Source organism: Labeo rohita, chromosome 11 (assembly GCF_022985175.1).
Source record: "Labeo rohita strain BAU-BD-2019 chromosome 11, IGBB_LRoh.1.0, whole genome shotgun sequence".
Lineage (NCBI taxonomy): Eukaryota > Metazoa > Chordata > Actinopteri > Cypriniformes > Cyprinidae > Labeo > Labeo rohita.
Window position 1 is genome coordinate 21,866,093 of NC_066879.1, and position 21,025 is coordinate 21,887,117.

The window sequence follows — 21,025 nt, forward strand, 5'->3', positions numbered from 1 at the left end:
GCATACATCACAGAGATGTCTATTTGACGTCTGCATTTACATCTGGAAGACGTATTTTGAAGTGTTTGCTCATCTGCAATACGTCTAAGGTTTCTATCAGATGTCAAATAGATGTCTTTAAGATGTTTATGATTTAGAATGTAAAACTGACATCTTACAGACGTCTGTCAGATGCTTTCCAGATCAAGTGATCCTAGGCAGATGGATCCTGGGTGTGTAATGTATGAAGACACACATCACAGAGTTAGTGCAAGATGACCATTTGTGGTTAAAAAGTGTATAAATTAGATTTTTTTAAAGAAAATTACCTTTTGATCTTTTAGCTAGAGAAGACCCTCAGCCCTCAGTCCTTTAAAGCTGCTATTGAAATTGCAATTTGGGCCTTCAAACCTTTGTTCCCCATTGAAGTGGGGAACCTGGAATGTTTTTCTCAAAAACGTAATTCCTTTGCAACTGATGGAAAAAAATGTCATGATCATGGATGACATGGGGGTGAGTAAATTATCAGGAAATTTTTATTCTGAAGTGAACTTCTCTTTTAAGAACATTTTCGCAAAATTTATATAAATCACATTCAGATAATAAATACAGAAATTGTTTTATTCTTTGATTTTATTCTTAGATCATAATTTTAAACATTCTAAAGTTAACTGAAAGTAAACTACAGTATACATAAATGGCATTCGAAAAGTAACAAAACAAAGTGCTAAAAATGTTTATCGTAAAACATTTTTAAAAAATTATGTGACTTTAATAAAAAAGGGAATTTATTACTTTTTTTAAAAAAAAAATAAACTCCTAAGAAACCACCATATACCTGGTGAAAAAATCAGCATATGCTGGCAGGTATGTTTTGATGCTGGAATGCTGGTTAGGTAGGTTTTGATGCTGGTTTAAGCTGGTCCTTTGCTGGTTTATGATGGTCCTTTGCTGGTTCATACTGGTCCTTGACCAGCAACATGACCAGCATAAACCAGCAAAGGACCAGCTTAAACCAGCATCAAAACCTACCTAACCAGCATTCCAGCATCAAAACATACCTACCAGCTTATGCTGGTTTTTTCACCAGGGTATATATTCTTGTAACTTAATATATTACCCCATAACACCATATGTGCAAGTATGCTTAGTGTATGTTGGTATTCAAGGCCTAATATGTCAGCATGATGGCGTGTCCTTTAAATTGGAGACATTACGTATTTATTTTTAAAAAATCGGGCTTCCGAGACGACTTAGTATGACGTCATAAAGTGCTGGAAATGAGTGTTCTAAATGACTCTTGGTAAGTTCGAATTTGAAGTTCAGCGGATAGTGTAGCTGCAGTTAATGTAAAAACTGGTACTTTACCTGCTGACCGGTGTTGTACAGACCCCTCGTGGTATGTAAAAGCACGTGAGTCGGTATATTTGCCCCCCCTGCCGGGCTGTGGTGGTCTGTGGGTGTGCAGGGGGGCCGGGTAGAGTCGTAAATGACCGGTGTGGTTTAGTGCGTTGTGTGTGGTGGGGGGTGTGACACGGTGATTGACAACAGGAGGGCGAGGTGGTTATTCTCTCTAACCGAATGAGCTTTAACGGTTTATAGCAACCCCACCCGACCCCGCCCTTCATTAGTAATGGTTGTTCATCACTGTTAACACCTGCTATAAACCATATTTATGAATAGAGATAGAAATCAAATCCATATTCAAAGTAATGAGGACATTTACCAAAGAGTTTAAAATACATGAATGAAATGCAATAAACTCAGAGACTGAAACTGAATGATTATTGTGTTGTTGTTGCCTTGATTTCAACACTTGAAATTTATAAATCAGATCGAAGATAGAAGAAGATGTAATGCAGCTTTCAAAGGCTTTAGTGTATGTTTACATAAACTTGAAAATATAGTAGACAGAATACAAAAACAAATCTTCCACGGACTGGACTGCTGTGGATTGCAGTGAATCCAACTTGAGAGTGAATAGATTATACAACAAGTAACATACAAGGTACACAGAGAGACTTCCTTTATTCAAAGGCATTGGTTCTCAGGTAAGTCACAACCACAATTAAACAATGTATGCTCATGATAAATTAAAAAAAGGAACTGGTCATAACTGTGGGAATAAAACACCCTACATCACCATCACAATTCACATTAGAACTCACAATACTACAAGACTCCATAAGATCTCCTACTTCTCTCCAGATATGCAAACCTCTGGACAGCTCCTTTATGCCTGATTTTTTGTTTTATAAAATGAATGCAACATACATGAGGTTTTTGTTTGTAAAATGAAAAGGAAATCATGTTAAACACAAATTAATGCAACTAAAACACCTTCTAATGATCGTTTCTTTCTTGAAAAACACTAGAAAACAAAAAAATTGAGTGCAGTGATATTCACTTTGGCATGTTGTGATGAAAGAAAAGGGGTGGAACAGGAAATAGTCGAGTATGGCTTTGTTAACATGTTCCAGGTCAGGTGCATTTATTCATGCAAAGCAGCAGCTCCATGCGGATGGCGATACGAGTGTGCCAGCCAAGAGGGAGGATACGGATGTAACGTGCTACGATAGGTGGACGCAGCAGGTTCTGGACTGTGGAAGAACGGTCAGAGTTTCCATAGAAGACCTGCAAAAAAAACAAGTAAATGTATGTAATCCTTTAAAGAAATTTTCTTCTTCAATATTTATTATTCCAGAATGGGGTGTTTGTCATCTTACCCTGTTGTTTCCAGTTTGGTCCTTGTAGTAGATCCAGCTGAGTTTCTCGTTGGTGCGGTACTGCATGGTGTACTTGGTAATCCACTCATCAGAGTCACAGCGGCCCTGGGTCAGGATACCAGAAACCACTTTGACCTCCTTCAGGTCAATCTGAAGCCACTGGTTTGTATCCTGGAACTTAGACAGCCAGGCACACCTGGGACGGGAAAGAGAGATAACCTATCTATGCAAAAAATGCAGGTTGTATAGTCCAAGTCTCTTTAAGATAAGAAATAATAAGCAATATTTCAGAGAACTCACCCAAATCCTTGGTTGTTGAGCCTTGCTCTGCTTGGAACCCAGGAGGAGAACCAGCCTGTGTACTGGTCTTCATTAGAGCAGCTGATCTGATCTGAAGTCACAGATCCTGCCTCAAAACCCAAGGGCTTATGGTAGGGACACTCTGGACAGTTCATTGAGAAATTTGGTTAATATTTATCTTTGCATGTAATTTGCAGTAAGAAATATAACCGTTGATCTCTGTCAGTTTGGCTCAAAAATTTATGGACAGGCCCATTCAGCAAAAGCCTGCAGGATGTCAGACAGCGTGCTTTTGGATAGGTTGGGCTACAAACAGTGTTTTAAAATGAAAACGATCCTTGTCTACACTATTGTTTTCAATGTGTTTCAGAAACTCTCTCTCTCCACACTACACAACCAAAAACGCATGTTACATGACTATTCATAATAAGCATGATGTTATCGTTTACATGGTCAAGGATACCCAGAGCAAATGTGGGCACCCACGCCATTGTTTTCAAAAGTATACACTTTGGTCCATTTACACTAAAACACAACCCCGGATCAAGCTGAAACAGGTTTGGAGCATTTTCAAAAGTCTCAGTTTTCAAAGGTCGAAAACGGAGTAGTGTAAACGTCAGGTGTAAACGTAGCAAAAGTTATGTGTTTTAAAATGAAAACACACTAGTCTCAGTTTCTGAGGGTTGAAAACACCAGAGTAGTGTAAATGAAAGGTGTAACGGTAGCAAAAGTTATGTGTTTTAAAATGAAAACACAAGTGTGAACGTAGAAATGGGGTCTGCAGCGTTTTTGAAAGTTTCAGTTTTCGGGGTCGAAAACGCCAAAGTAGTGTGAATGATAGGCGTAACTGTAGCAGAAGTTATGCTTTTTAAAATACACTAGTGTAAATGTAGAAACGGGATCTGCAGCGTTTTTGGAATTCTCCGTTTTCGAGGATCGAAAGTGCCAGAGTAGTGTAAACAACAGGTGTAACCGTAGCAAAAGGTAAATGTTTTAACATGAAATTGCACTAGTGTAAACAGAAACAGGATCTGCAGCGTTTTCGATATGCCGGAGTAGTGTAAACGCCAGGCGTAACTATAGCAAAGTTTATACGTTTTAAACGTCAGTGTAGAGAGGATTGTTTTAATTTTAAAATGTCTAGTGTAAACAGGGCTTAAATCTCCTAATCTCCTATTAAATCTCCTATCTTCGAGGCTGAGAAAAGAACACAATGCTGCAGACAACAGGTAGATAAATGCCGTTATTATCATTGTTTTCCATGTTCGAGGAGCAAATATTTTGTACGCAGCTTTTTAAAAATGTCGGGTAGCCGGTGTTTCATATGCATTTGGCCAGTTAGCCTACACTTACGTCACTGGTAGTTTTTATTGACCTTATTTATCCCCGCCCCTTTTTAGCACCGCGTTTGTCGTCTTCTGTCTCCTAATTGTATTACCACAGTGATCTCACAGATTTATGAATAAACCTATCTTTTTAAAATCTTCCTGGTCTATTGACATTTGTTAAGATATTTGCTTTAAATATTACAATGCTCACAATAACTTTCGTTAACTTTACATAAATCCACATTACCAGCTAAATTACTCTTAGACAGCGATGCCATAGAAATATACAGAGCTACCACACAAACGGAAGTTCAAAGACAATATTTTAAAGATAGTAACATGCTTGTTTCTCTGGAGAATAAGGTCATTTGAACTGTTTTAGACCCTACACAGAATTCCTAGAATTATACAGAATACATTCCTAGTTCCTGTGGTGAGAACACGCCAATAGTTCTAGAAACTATGAAAAGGTTCCTCCTAAAGCCCCTCGTGTCCGACAGGGGGCTTAATAAAACATTAGTCACGCAATCAGAGAGATTTCTTTGCCCTGCTGTGTTTAAGAGAAACGGACAAAGCGTTAATCTGCCGGCTCTGTAATTCCGTGCTTCCACTCTTCTGCTGGTGACTTTACAATCCCAAAAGCTTTAGTTCCCCATAGTGAAAGATCAACATCCATTAAGACTTGAGCTCGACAGATGGTCACGTTCCACACTTAAGCTCCAGTCCCACATCAGTATTTTTACATAACAGTTCCTCTTTTAAAGGATTTAGGATGTTCTTTTTGACGTACGCACTTCCAGTTTCGATTTTAATCTCGCATCTCAACATAATGGGATTACGAACAAACTCCCTTTTAATTTTTTTCTCAACTTTCCTCCCTTTCATTTGAATCTAACACATCAGTCTTGGAGGACTCCGAACACGAGCTGCTCTGTGTTAATGGAGCATGTCTGCCCTGTGGTGGTGTGCCAATGGGATGCGGCGATGGCGCACATGGCCCAGGTGAAGCTGCAACCAAATGATTAATGACTTTCTGCGGCGCTGCAGGCGAGGGCTTGTCCGGGAGCCAGCTCATTCGCACATGTCCTGCCTTCTGTTTCCAAAGGGCACCAGCTAGTGCTAACTAATCCATCCATCTCAATTCCCAAAGAGTCAATGTTAGCGCAAAGCCCCATTCACAAATTTCGCTTTCCTGACAAAATGAGCATTTTTCAGTGGTTTTTGATTCACAATTCACCCTCAGCCAGTAAAAACTAAGTACAGAAGAATACTGATTCATTATATATTTGACACATTTTTGAATCAGACAAAGCCTACAAAGCACTCACATGAAGGTTACAATTAGTGCTTATTTCATTTTAGAAGAAGACAGCAATGTGATTAATGTTTTTTATCCATATTTCTTTCAGTCCCCTTCCTCTTTCTTACCTGGCATGCAGTCCATCTCCTGCCCTCTACTTGGTGAAGAACCTTTGGAAAGCAACTTGCTAGAGGAATCACAGTCACACGTGCAGGTTTTCCCAGCCCATGTGTCATTTCCCTCGCCATCCTAAGCATATATTAACATTATCATCAATAGTTCTCTTTTAATTGCCTATAATATCAATATTAAATGCGTTTAGTTACCTCTTGTGCTTGCAGCCCAATAATACCTGGACGAAATGTGGAAAGGTAAAAGAACAAGTCTTTTTTATTAACTTATTAGGCTATAAATGTTTTATTTACATTCAACATTCACAATCATCTTTATTAACATAGATTAGCTATAGTTAACATATTTTGTAACTGTTCTTTGTTTTTAAATCTAATGCAGTTTGACAAAATGTGACCGTTTATTTCTGCTAATCTACTGAAAAATAATGAACTCAATAGCACATACCTTCAGACACCAGCAGGATGGCTAACAGTAACATGTTCTGCAGTCTGTACTCCATGATGGTTTATTTTTCGAGTGGTGGACCACCGCACTGATATTAAAGGGGCTGGATTACTGTAATCCACAGAGCACTAATGGCCTTATCTAATGCCCTTCATCTCAAAGCTCCTCCCTTTACTGCTGAAAGCTAGTTTGAAATTGTTCACATCCCAGTCCAACCCTTGTCTGTTAAAAAAGAGAGAAATAGCCAAATGATCCCAGATCATAAAGCCGGGTGGTCACCTTCTGTGACCCAGTTAATGGTTCAATGCATGCAATTAATTCAATTCAACTTCCCCGGCAATCTGTTGATGCAAATCACTACGTACAGTATGCCATTTGATGGAGAGACAAGATGAAGGCTGGTTTCTTTGTCTTTTTTTAGTAGTTGCTACTAATGTGACTTACTATGTACAGACTTATTTTTAATGATAATCTCAAAGACATGGGTTTTTACATTTGAGGTCAAAAGTTTACATACACCTTGCTGAATCTGCAAAATGTTAATTATTTTACCAATATAAGAAAGATCATACAAAATGCATGTTATTTTTTTATTTAGTACAGACCAGAATAATATATTTCACATAAAGGACATTTACATATAGTCCACAAGAAAAAATAATAGTTTAAGAATTTTAGCTTGATTCTTAATACTGTGTTGTTCCCTGAATGATCCACATCATTACCTGAATGATCTGTGTTTTTTTATTTAGTGATAGTTGTTCGTAAGTCCCTTGTTTGTGCTGAAGTTAAACTGGCTGCTATTCTTCAGAAAAATCATTCAGGTTCCACAAATTTGGTTTTTCAGCATTTTTGTGTATTTGAACCCTTTTCAACAATGGCTGTATGATTTTGAGATCCATCTTTTCACACTGAGGACAACTGAGAAACTCATATGCAACTATTACAGAAGGTTCAAATGCTCACTGATGCTTCAGAAGAAAAAACAATGCATTAAGAGCCAGGGGGTGAAAACTTTTGAACAGAATGGAGATGTGTACATTTTTCTTATTTTGCCTAAATATCATATTTTTTTCATTTAGTACTGCCCTTTAGAAGCTACCTGAATGTTTCCCAGAAGACGGAATAAGTTAAATTCACCCTGATTTTTAAATTCCAAAAGTTTTCACCCCCTCAGTTGTCCTCAGTTTGAAAAGATGGACCTTAAAATCATGCAGTCATTGCTGAAAAGGGTTCAAAAACACAAAAATGTTGACAAAATTTATGGCACCTGAAGGATTTTTCTGAAGAACAGTGCGCAGTTTAACTGTTCAGGACAAACAAGAGACTCACAAATAACTAAGAACAAATAAGAATCAAGTGTACATAAACTTTTGAACATAGTCATTTTTATAAAATCAACTATTTTTTCTTGTGGACTATATGTAAACGTTTTTTAATGTGAAATATCTTATTCAGGTCAGCTCTAAATACAAAATAACATGCATTTTGTATGATCCCTCTTATTTTGGTCAAATAATTAACATTTAGCAGATTCTGCAAATGTAAACTTTTGTCCTCAACTGTATATCCTGGCAGGTGTTTGCAATGAAATGATGCATGCTAGAACATAGTTGGGTAGACATTGTTTTAATTGTTATTAATTACAGCAGAATATACATTATAAACGCTGTTGGAATCAGACATGCCTGGACTTAAATCAAACGTTAGGGTGCTGTTTCCCACTTGTACCCTAAAGAGAACACACAGACAAATAGTCTTCACAAAAGACATAGACAAAGTGCTGAGTGAGTGGTGCTGATTATGCTTGAGCTAAATGTTGTGCATTGGTGAATGAAGTTATAAGCTAATAACTTTCAGTTTACAGACTCGGTTGAATGGATAGATAAAGGCCCAGACAGAATCCACACTTTTTCGGGTGGAAATAAATATGAAAGTGAATGTTCTACAGTCTAATTGGTAACTCAAAGCAACATTAAAAAGCCAAAATGTGTCATTGCAAGCAGTGAAGCACTGCAGATTCTGTGTGGGCCTGAAAGATAGCTAAAATGCTGGCTGTTGTCTAAATGACAGTCACATCCTGATTGGTTGGATAGAAGGACACAATTTAGGGATGGATCATGTTATCAATCAGCAAACAGGATTAGAACAGACTGCAAAAACTCAGCAAACAGTTCAACATCTAATAAGAACAGTCTTAACATTTGAATAAAATAAAAACAGATGTCTTTCTAAATACATTCTATGACAGACTCAGAAGTCAGTCTATAACACTATAATAAAAAAGAACGACAGATATGTTTGCACGGTGCTCATCTGACAGAATAAACTCTTGTTCCTGATAGATTGTAAACCTTTGGCCTTGCATGACTTCACAATGGCTTTAGTTGGCACAACAACTGCTTGAGACAAAAATGTGGCAGCGGTTTCAATACTTAAAAAGGTGGAATAAACATGAAATGTCTGAAGTAGAAAAGAGAGACGAGGTTCTACATTCTTATGCAGATATAAACATTTGCCCAATGGTAAACCGAAAGAGTTAAATACATTACATTCTAAGTGGATACAGCTTCTAGTCACAGAAAATGAACAGCCGTATGCAAATATGAGAATTGATGAAGATGTCCAGTATATTTCATCTATTCTGTGCACTTCTGGGGACGAACCTGAATGTTTGTATCCCTGCATTCAACAGCTCAGACACTGGAAAGCTAACAGGCATCCTATTTGGATGATAGATGCTACAAGCCAATATAAGACAAGCTGTCTATGGCTATTAAACCATGACAGATGAGTTGTCAGTACCTGCAGGTATACTTCAATATGGCAGTGAACCAAAAAGCACTCTGAATCACCTTCAAAATATCCTTCAACACACATTTAAGGCAGTCAAAACCCTACTTGTTCAGTCCATACTTAAGGTGAATAGTGAGACACAATTTGTCAGTGTGGTTGTTAAAACATAATCCAAAATGGCTACACATAATAATAGACTCATTAAAATAATAAACCGTTCAAAAGTTTGGGGTTGCTAAGACGTTTTATGCTCACCATGGCTGCATTTATTTGCTTAAAAATACAGTAAAACAGTAATATTGTGAAATATTATTATGAATTCAAATGACTGATTTCTATTTTAATATATTTTAAAATTGAATTTATTCATGTGATGATAAAGCTGAATTTTCAGCATCATTAATCCAGTATTCAGTGTCACATGATCCTTCAGAAATCATTGCTGATTTGCTGCTCAAGAAACACTTATTATTATTATTATTAACAATGTTTAAGACAGATAATTTGTTTTCCAGCTGGCTTAAATGTTTAAGTTCAGTCAACTCGAATAAGTTTAGTCAACTTAAAATGTTAAGTTGTACTAAGTGACAACTTAGATATTTGAGTTCATTCAACTTAAAATTTTCAGATTAGTGCAATTTAACATTTCAAGTTGACTAAACTTATTTGAGTTGATTGAACTTAAAATTTTAAGGCAGCAGGGTAACTTAAATTATTTTAAGTTGACTCAACAAATTGTTTTTTTTTTTTTTTTTAATGCATCCTTGCTTTATTAAACGTTAATTTAAAAAAAAAAAAAATTAAAACTGACCCCAAACTTTAAAATGGTATTGTATATTCACTCTACATCACACAACTATTAGGCTACATTGTCATCCCATATTATTTTAAAAGACAATATACACATAATAATACATTCAGCTATCTTACTGTTCAAAAGTTTGGGGATGGTAAGGTCCCTTATGCTTACCAAGTCTGCATTTATTTGCTCAAAAATACAGTAAGAAGAGTAATATTTTTAAAATCATTTTAAAATGTAATTTATTCCTGTGATGATAAAGCTGAATTTTCAGCATCATTTCTCCAGTCTCCAGTGTCACATGATCCTTCAGAAATCATTCTAATATCTGATTTGCTCAAGAAACATTTATTATTAACAATGTTTAAAACATTTTTTTAAAGATGAAGCTAAAAAAAAAACATTTGAAACAGAAATCCTTTATAACATTGTAAATTTTTAATGTCACTTTTGATCATTTTAATGCATCCTTGCTAAATAAAAGATAAATTTAAAAAAACTAACCCCAAAATTTAAAACGGTATTGTATATTCACTCTATATCACACTATCAGGCAGAAATGTCGACAGACGATGCAGCCCTTCGGAGAACAGTTTTCTATTTTTAAATCTTTTAAAACTAGCTTTTGTAGTATTTTAGTACTCTGGGATAGGGAAGTGGTAATTCTTTGCCCTGATCTTCTGTTAGCATGATTTCATATCAAGTATTTTGAAAGAAAGAAAAAAAAACATGACATTAAAAACAACAATGGTGATTAGCAAACCAGAAGTAATGCAGAATCAGTGACATTCTACATGCTGCAGATGTAGGTTTTGTAGCGGGTTAACAAGACTGGTCATAGATTACCACTCGTAGGCGACCTCACCACAGCTGTCGACTGCCAAACTATTTATTTTGGCAATCCTAACAGCTGGCTGATGGGAGGATTACCTGGCACCGCAGAGACAGACTGTGCCAATGTACTGTAGATTAAAGGATGTCAGAGTGTCTATGGACAAGGTGTTAATCCAGGAGTGATGGAATCACATTCTAATACTCAGCCAGGATGAAATACTCAGACTGCATTACTCAGGAACAAAATGTTTCATGTCTAATATTAACCTGAAAATATGCAACGAGAGGGACTCTTATCTCTTACTACAAATCAACCGTTTGTTAATGCATGAAAGACGACAGGAGAGTTTAACAGAACATGACAACTAAACCTGATTGCTGTCAGATATATAATGTGACATATACACAGTCAAAAGTTTTTGAACAGTAAGATTTTTAATGTTTTTTTAAAAAAAGTCTCTTCTGCTCACCAAGCCTGCATTTATTTGATCCAAAATATATAATATTTTTGCTATTCAGAATAACTGCTTTATTTGAATATATTGCAAATGTCCAGTGATCCAATGATCAAGTGATCAAACCTAAATTTTCAGCATCGTTACTCCAGTCTTCAGTGTCACATGATGCTTCAGAAATCATTCTAATATGCTGATTTGCTGTTCAATATTTCAAAACAGTTGAGGATTTTTTTTTCAGGATACTTTGATGAATAGAAAGATCCAAAGATCAGCATTTATCTGAAATAAAAGCTTGGAGAAGAAATTATAGAAATAAATACTTTTATTTAGCAAGGATGCTTTAAATTGATCAAAAGTGATAATAAAGACATATGTTGTTACATAAGATTTCTATTTCAGATAAATGCTGTTCTTCTGAATTTTCTATTCATTAAAGAAACCTGAAAAAAATCTACTCAGCTGTTTCAATATAATAAAAATAACAAAAAAAAAAAAAAAAAATTTAAGCAGCAAATCAGAATATTAGAATGATTTCTGAAGAATCATGTAACTGGAGTCATGATGCTAAAAACTCAGCTTTGAAATCACACAAAGAAATTACATTTTAAAATACAGCTGCAGGCAGCGATTACTGGGGTTCAAGCGCTTTAAGGCTTTTAAGCACATATGAAAAAATACATTACATAGCAAGCCTTTTTTTTTTGCAGACATTTACCACAGAAATATGTTTTGTAGAGTTTATGACTGTTATAGCACCAGCTGTGGTCCCATCTCCTTAAAACTTTGAATGCTTGTTTAGAATCACCTATAGCATGTGCTCACCAGGTTTTGTAAAGTTTAGAGCTTTCCTTTAGGTTGTATAGGATTTTGGGTAAATTTAAACAGGCCCCTTTTCTAAACGACCCCATTCTAGCTTCCCAAAGGGTAATTTCTTACTTTTTTGATAATTATTGATTGAGAGTCCAGAGAATTGTACTGCAGTGTTTTTTCTTCCAGACTGAGCAAAAAACCTAGGACTAGTTCGCAAAAGTAGGTTTTTTTACATCTTCGCAATCATATAACAAACGATTTGATTGACAGCAGTGGTTCTAGAGGCAAAGTTGTCTGGATTGAGGAGTTATGTCATATGATATGAATATTGTGTGTATGTGCGAAAAACCACACAATGCACAATTGTTTACACCCTAGAAAAACGATATTGGCAGTAGCCAATTTATTTCAAATTTCTCATAGACCTCAGGGGTCATGAGTCAAACAGGCCCACCTAGTTTCGTTCCGATCGGCCTCCATTAACCTTGTCTAATAGGTGCTCAAAATTTGTCACCCAATGGCGACCATGTTTTTTTGAGATACAAAAATGTCCCTATAGATACCTTGTGGCACATTGGACCAAGACCGTGCACAGCAATTTTCATGTTGACAGGACAAATGGTTGCACAGGTATATCCATTTTAATTTTTTTCTCCCTCTTATAGCATCACCAAGTCGCCAAGCTCTGTGATTTTTGTCCTGTAACCTCAGATTGAGCTCTTACATAATTGTTCTCAGTTGGTGGATATCTCATTCCGTTCAGGAGTTATAGGCATTTTACTCAAAGTGGCCCTGCCCCTTTCAAACGTTTTGGTGGCCCTTTGCGACGGTGAGTCTTCCTGCACTGGTTTGGTTCTGATTGGGCAAAAAACCTAGGTAAAAAACCTAAAGTAAGTTTCGCAAAAAATCCAGGCAGGCTCATGATTGAATCAGCATGCATTTTGTCCGGTGTCGCCACGGATTCCAATGACGTAAGACACTTGAGCCTGCGACTGATGGTTTAGTTATAAGCAATTTTGTACTTTTGATGTACAAAAATTTTGATGAATATTTTGTACCCCCCCATCAGGCCGATTGGGGTGAGCCTTGGTGACGTTGTCGGCGGTGTGAGTACTACCATTCCTCCAAGTTTCAAGTCTCTACGACTAATGGTTTATAAAACGATCAGTTTTACGTGGTGATCGCTGATCCTTGACTTGATCCTATGCACTTGAACCCCTAAACCCTAAATATATTCAAATAGACAACAGTTATTTTAAAAAATAAAAAAATATTTCTAAATTTTACTGTTTTCACTGTACTTTGGTGAGCAGAAGAGACTTCTTTAAAAAACATCTTACTGTTTAAAAACTTTTGACTGGTAGTGTATGGAATATAAATGATTCAAGACGTTACTGAAAATTAACTTGGTTATGCATAACACTGAGACAACAGAATCAAAAAAGATATAAATGAGAACAGATTTTTAAAAAAGAAAGTCAAATGTCAAAAATACTGTAACTTAAACATAAAAGTCCCAAATCCAGTCCTGTGAAAGACAGAGCTCATATACTGTAGGAAGATAAGGTAGAAGATTAGATAGATAGAAAAATCGGTTTTAATCAAACACCATATCAACACAAACACCTGTGAAATGTGTTTAAAGTGCACCATTGAGAAACAATATTAAAAAAAAAAAAAAGTTTCCGGAAAAATATTCAAGGACACGCTATTGAAATGAAAATGCTCTGTCATTCTCTTTGAGGGGGGATTTTGAGAAAAGTTTAGTTGAGCAAAGTGCCTGTCGTGATAATCAATGTAAATGGATAACAACGTAATACTCCATGAATCATGATATATTGCTCTGTTTGCATTGGAATTCAAATGCCTGGAATTCTTAATATAGCTATTTTGCATATTTAATATCCATCTCGTTTCAATCTATATTAGTAGAATATAATCTAAAGAAATGTACAGTGAGATAAATCTAAAGCAAACACTGAAACCCTGAATGAAAATGTGCTGCGCTTCAGAGGCCGCTCAAAAAAAATCTCACTGCGTCTCCCACCTGCCCTCCAGATCAATAACCGCATTACGTCTTTGAAACCCTTTTACCAGGTCCCGAGGCAATGCTTTTATCTCTTCAAAAACATGCCGTTAAACTGATTAAAATAAAACCGCCAGTTATTCGGTTTGTTAAAAGAATCGCGCGCACGTGCGACCGCTGAAAGTCTGCGATACAGACTTAACTCTCGCAACCTTGAGCAGAGCCACCGCTCGCTCGTGCCACAGGCAAAGTCACACTTAGTCACCAGCTGGTGGGGTTTAGATCGCAGAGGGAGACACGGTGAGGCCCCGGGGGCCTCTGTTGAAATTCATTATTCACAGGAAATCCAGCTCTTCAGGGATCTGGGCTCTAATGAACTCAAGCATTATCTGATCCCAATGTGTTTTTGAATGCCAAGCTCGTGAGAAGTAGAGAAACACCGGGTAAAGTGAGACAAATAGCCATCGTGGGACGACGATTTAATGGTGCCGCATGAGAAGAAGAACACAGAACCTGGTTAGGAAGCATCAGTAGTTGCTGATATGCTGTCGTATGTTTTAAATAGGGATGATCGATTCCGTAACCTGCAGTATGAGACAGTGTGTAATATAGACTTAGTCTGCACTGAGAATTCATATCAGAAAACGATGTTCGATAAAGAGAGGAAAATAATTCAGAAACAATAAGTACTTTTGTTACAACCATAAAATGCACTCTGTACATCGTAACTATTAACACACCGATAATTCATTAAATAATCTCCATGAAATATAGAATTATTACACGTTAAATATTTATACATTCTCTTGTGTATAAACTAAAGCTCTTACAATTCCACAGATTTTTTTTTTGTGTCCCCCGTCCCTAAGTTTCCATATACAAATACATAGATTCATATCAGATATATTCAACAGAAAACTGAACCCAGATGTAATGAACAAGAATACAAATTCTATCAAATGTGGATGCTTTAAAAAACAAATCTGAGACATAACTATTGCCACCTTCTGGCCAGAAGTGGCATAGTGTACCACTGTATGAACAATAGCATTCCATAGGTAGCCAGGAAGGAAAAAGGAGAGAAACCCAAGTACGGCCACTAGGGGGCCTTTCTCCTCTAAAGAGCCGTTTCTTTCAGATCGTTGAGGTTCGGCATTCTCGCGCGAGCGGCTCTGGTAAAGCCGATACCGTTCTGCCCACCTTTGTTTGCCATTTGGTCTGGGTACGGCGCGCCCTCGGCCCGATTCAGCGCGGAGACGTGCCAGCTGGACTCGATCTGCCCTGGCAGAGGGTAGTTGTGGGGTTTGCGGCTCTTGGTGTTGGGGGTGACGCTGCCTGGCGGGAGCCCTCTGGCCTCGTTCAGGTTCCCTTTGGAAGGAGGGTTGGGGAGGGGCTGGAAGCGCAGATCTGCCGAGCGATCGGGAGGCGGGGGCTGATTGGACGTAGCAGGAGAGGAGAGGTGTAGGAGCTTCCGCAGGGACTTCAGAGGCTGGTTCTGCAATAGGAAAGCAAGATTAATAATGTTAGTTTGTGTGCAATCATAAAATACAAGGGAAGGATGCATTAAATGTGGCATTTACAATGCATTCTACTTCAAATAACTGCTGTTCTCTTTCTTTCATCAAAGAAAGTAAAAACATATGGTTTCCACAAAAATATTAAGCAGCACAACTATTATTGATAATAATAACAAACGTTTTTGAAGGATCATGTGGCACTGAATACTGGAGTTATGATGCTGAAAATTCAGCTTTGCATCACAGGAATAAATTACATTTTCAAATAGACTGAAATAGAAAACAGTTATTTTTAATTGTAAAAATGTTTCAAAATATTAGTGGATATTGTGCTTTTAATGACATACGCTACCAAGATTTTTAATGTTTTTTTAAAAAGTCTCTTCTGCTCATCAAGCCTGCAATTATTTAATCCAAAGTACAGCAAAAACAGTAATATTTTGAAATGTTTTTACTATTTAAAATAAGTTTTTCAAACTTTTGTAACATTATAAATGTCTTTATCATCACTTTTGATCAATTTAAAGCATCCTTGTTAAATAAAAGTATTAATTTCTATAATTTCTTTCCCAAAAAATAATTATACTGACTCCAAGCTTTTGAATGGTATAGTGTATATTGTTACAAAAGCTTTTTATTTAAAATAAATGCTGATCTTTGGATCTTATGTTCTATTCATCAAAGAATCCTGAAAAATAAAAAGTACTCAACTGTTTTAAATATTGACAATATTCTTTAAAAAACATTAAAAATCTTACTGTTCAAAAACTTTTGACTGGTAGTGTATGCATCACCATTTTGTGTCAAATTCTTAAATTGAATAAAATTGAATAAATTCAAATAGTGAGACACTATATGGATGTTACCAATCAAATTAAATCAGTACAAATCAAATTTGTGTTTGCAATGCAGAATATGCATCTGAAGTGGCATTTGCACTGACTGTTTAATGTAGGACATGAATGCAGTTACAAATGCATAAATAATGTTTTGAAATTTGAAAAAATTTGAATACTAATATTTGAAATGATTTTATGGGATAAAAGGGAAAAAAAAACTTTAAATATAAACCTAAAATCACCAGTAAGTGGCGGCAAATTGCTCTATGAGTGAGTCATTGAGTCATTCACTCAATCGATTCGTTCAAATGGCTGATTGATTCAGTAACAAAACACCATAGCATGTTGCTCAGTGACACAAAACTAGTTCTGCTGTGGCTTTGAAAATATTTTCGCTTTAGAAATAGAGTGGTATCACATTTGCAGTCATGCTGATATTTGGATATCATCACTCTTTTTGTGATATTAACTATATCAGATGATATAATATAAAAGACATATTAAAGTCATACTGGGGCACATTTGCTTGGATTTTGGGGGTATTTTAAATGTATTTTAACAGACTAAATCACGCAGTGAAAACATAACTAACCTACATCTAATAGTGTATATGTGCACTCTCTGGGTGTGTTTTTGTTTGATTTTTGCAATATACTCGATAATGACAATAATTATGATGTTACTGTAAATGATATATGTGACCCTGGACCACAAAACCACTCACAAGGGTCCACTTTTTGAAACTGAGATGTATACATCATCTGAAAGCTGAATAAGTAAGCTTTCCATTGGTGTATGGTCATCATATATGGTATCATATTTGGTCGAAATACAACTATTTGAAAATCTGGAATCTAAAGGTTGCAAAAATGAAGTACTTAGCAATGCATATTACTAATCAAAAATTAAGTTTTGATATATTTATGGTAGGAAATGTATTAAATATCTTCATGGAACATGATCTTTACTTAATATCATAATGATAATTTTGACCTATACAATGTATTTTTGGCTGTTGCTACAAATATACCCGTGCTACTTTGTTTTTGTGGTCCAGGGTCACATATATCGCACACCCACACACAGCAGAGTCACTTTCAAAACTATTTTTTCCAGATGATAAACAAAAACATTGCCAGCCAATCAGAATCCATCCTGCTTTAAAGAGCTCCAGCAGACAACAAAACCACAGCATGTGCTTAGAATAAACACAAAGTTATTTTGGATGCTAATATTTTATTGTTATAAATATCTTTAGAATTGTAAACAAAAAAGACACCTTCCAAATTAGTAGGAACAAACAAGGAGATTTTCTATCAGTTCATCTTAAGATTTGCCTACCTGCGGCTGCACATCTGTCTGCTTTTCGGGCGGCCAAGTGTTGTCCCTGTCACGATCGCGATCCCTCTCGCGGTTCCGATCCCGGTCACGCTCCCTGTCTCTTTCCAGATCACGTTCCCTGTCACGATCTCGGTTGCGGTGTCGACTGCTGTGATGAGATGAGGATTTGACTGGTCTTTGTATCACTAGCTGGTCTTGCTGGGCCTCACTAGGAACCTGACACACACATCAAACCACAACAGCTGTGAAACCTCCTGAATACTGGGATTATGTACAATAAATCTCCTCTCCAAACAAAAGTTCACCCATAATCACGTGCATTAGGCCAGAAGACTGGAAACGTGCCGAAATATTGCCCTTTTAATCAGTCAACAGCATTCATTTGATTATAATGGAAACAGTTTAAGAATTAAAAAAAGATTTCATTCCGAGGACCAGCTTTTGCAAGCATTTCTGGAACGGATGAATTATTGACGATAGATAAAGAGCTGAGTGTTTCGGGACGTGCCCAGTTTCTGACCTTTTGTACCAAAATGTGGAAGTGTTTGTGTACAGAAGACACAAAGAGAGTTTGTGAAAACATTTTGACCAATTCTCCTGTTCTGTCCAAGGTTTGGAGAATGGTAAATGAGGAAACGTGCATCCTCTTTGAGCAGGTGCTGCTAAAGACGGTTATGGGGTTCATGCATCTAACTGAACACATGCTGATGCTTTTGCAATGCTAGCAGTGATCTTAGCAATGATGTTTGGTGAGTAAAACACACTGAACCAGATTTGTTACATCAAAATACATATATATTAAAAAATACTGTCTTAACCTAATGTGGTTTGAAATTCATGATTAATGTTTCACTACATATTAACTTAAACGTTAACACAATTATCTAAAAATAACACAAAATAATTTTTTTTTTTGTGCTGTGTATAGATTTTTAATGTTTTTAACAAAGTCTCTTCTGCTCACCAAGCCTGCATTTACTTGATCCAAAGTACAGCAAAACAGTAAAATTTTGAAATATTTTTACTATTTAACATAACTGTTTACTATTTTAATGTATTTAAAAATGTCATTTATTCCTGTAATTTCAAAGCTGATTTTTTAGCATCATTACTCCAGTCACATGACTCTTCAGAAATCATTGTAATATTCTGATTTGCTGCTCAAAACCATTTATTATTATTATTTTATCGAAAACTGCTGAGGATAATTTTTTCAGGTTTCTTTGATGAATACAAAGTTCAGAAGAACAGCATTTATCTGAAATAAAAATATTTTGTAACATTATAAATGTTTTTATCATCACTTTTGATCAATTTAAAGCATCCTTGCTAAATAAATTTTTTTAAATTTCTTTCCGGAAAAAACAAAAAACAAAAAACTAACTCCAGGTTTTTGACTGGTATAGTGTATAATGTTACAAAAGCTTTTTTTATTTCAGATAAATGCTGATCTTTGGATCTTTCTATCCTAAAAAATGTACTCAACTGTTTTAAAGATTCATAATAATAATAATAATAATAATAATAATAATAAATGTTTCTTGAACAGCAAATCAACATATTAGAATGATTTCTGAAGGATCACTGAAGACTGGAGTAATGATGCTGAAAATGTATCTTTGATCACAGGAATAAATTACATTTTAAAATATATTCATATAGAAAGCAGTTATTTAAAATAGTAAAAATATTTCACAATACTACTGATTTTGCTGTGTTTTGGATCAAATAAATGCAGGCTTGATGAGCAGAGAGAATTAAAAAAAAAAAACTTTTGACCGGTAGCATACATATAAATCGTAGTCCACTACTGATTACAGATTATGGAATTAAAACTGTAATTATTAATGTAATAACATAATCTAGGTTACTCATTTTAGGTAACGTATTCTGACTATTTTTAGATTACTTTTTTAATCAACCTTTAAACTTACCATTAAATGACCATATTAATATAAAACATATATTTAAATTTTCTATATAAACATAAAATGCAATAAATATTCCATTAGTGAGTTTGAGTAAACCGTGAGCTGATAAAAAGCTAATAATTAATGAAATCCTACTATAATTAACTACTATATTTCTCAGAAAATTAAATATATGAAATAATAATCACATAACTGAATTCAAATGTTTAAACATATATCTGGACCTGATGTTTTACTCATTAAAAATGGCTCTGGCAAAGAAATAAAACTTTAGATAAAAACTATATAAAATGACAAAAAGACATCCAGTTATAAAACACCTATACATTTAGCATGACATGCAATGGAGATGTGTTTATTTGGTAGAGCGGCGCGGTTTTATGCGAGCAATACCATGGGCTGCGGGACAACAGGGAGCACTTTGACAGAAGAGTTATGCTTTAAGCTATTCTTTGAGTTAAAGAGGGGGAAAAGGCTTTTCTTGATGCTCGGGTTCCTTCCCGCGTTGCCGTCCGTCTGCAATATAAGACGCACAAAACCCCAGTGGCTCATTCTATTAACACCAAACATCTTTTGTTGTTGAATACAGCAGATGAACATACGGTCCTCTGGCTCAATATTTGTGGACAGAGCACAGTAGAGGCAGATTCTGCCACACACATGCTGCTCGGGTCTGTAATGGTCTCCATATGGCTATTATGGGGAAATGCTACTGAAGGAACTGAACTGCACTCAGAGTCTCTGTTGGATTCTGTCTGGCATTAATTGGACAATGGAACAAGTGCACACCCTCCTTTTTGGGATGATACGCCCACTTCATTTTTTGCACTGGTCAACTACTTGCTGATTGAGACGAGCTGGCCTATCAAAAAGAGAGAGTATTCTCCTATCTATTAACTTGTGTATATAATATATATATCATTTAAGACCAATGACTAGCAGACAGACATACAAAAACACACAACACAGCAGCTAAGCAACACGTACTGTATACATACATGTGAAATAACAATTACAAAAAACACACACACACAGAAAAGGTCTTCTGGCTAAAGCGTTACTATACTCTTACTGCATTTGATACCATTTCGAGGGTTGAAAAAGTGAAATGCAATGGATGGAGTAAATGAATGAATAAGACATTCTTACCGGCTGTGACTTCTTCTTTTTCTTCTTTATAGCTCTAAAGAAACCTTGTTTTTCTTTTTGTTTAGGGACCTCTGGTGGGTTCATGACCATGGCCTCTGAATTATTCCTACAAATGTAATTATTAAAAGTTAGAGGTTGCGCTAGACTTTAACATTGGGGTCGTAAAAATTCCGTCATACCCGTCATTTTAATTTTCATATTTGAATTAGAATAACACATTTATTTGCTTTTATTTTTGTTCACATTTTTTCATGTTTAATCATGAACCTACAGGACGACAGCGCAGTGTTTAAAAACAAAATACGGTAGGGCT

The 21,025-nt window shown here is 35.9% G+C and overlaps 2 protein-coding genes across 4 annotated transcripts in view; both read right to left on the reverse strand.

The window, feature by feature from the left end:
• Positions 1–2,000: 2,000 nt before the first annotated feature.
• On the reverse strand, positions 2,001–6,662 carry rs1a (retinoschisin 1a). Its single transcript, XM_051122198.1, has 6 exons — positions 6,213–6,662; positions 5,960–5,985; positions 5,762–5,882; positions 3,006–3,147; positions 2,706–2,901; positions 2,001–2,613 (listed from the first exon to the last, which is right to left on the reverse strand). Exons 1-6 carry the CDS (start codon positions 6,265–6,267, stop codon positions 2,461–2,463), a joined length of 693 nt encoding a protein of 230 aa, XP_050978155.1. The 5' UTR covers positions 6,268–6,662; the 3' UTR covers positions 2,001–2,460.
• Positions 6,663–14,399: 7,737 nt separating this feature from the next.
• Positions 14,400–21,025, reverse strand: part of cdkl5 (cyclin-dependent kinase-like 5) — a 40,688-nt gene continuing 34,062 nt past the window's right edge. For 2 of the 3 annotated variants that reach the window (XM_051122825.1, XM_051122824.1), the window contains 4 exons: positions 20,713–20,818; positions 19,957–20,079; positions 17,633–17,848; positions 14,400–15,430 (listed from right to left, as the gene is read on the reverse strand). In XM_051122825.1, the coding sequence (XP_050978782.1) occupies positions 15,053–15,430; positions 17,633–17,848; positions 19,957–20,079; positions 20,713–20,818 (823 nt within the window). In that variant the 3' untranslated portion in view covers positions 14,400–15,052. The remainder of the gene's footprint in view (positions 15,431–17,632; positions 17,849–19,956; positions 20,080–20,712; positions 20,819–21,025) is intronic. The other variant, XM_051122826.1, reaches the window with a different exon arrangement.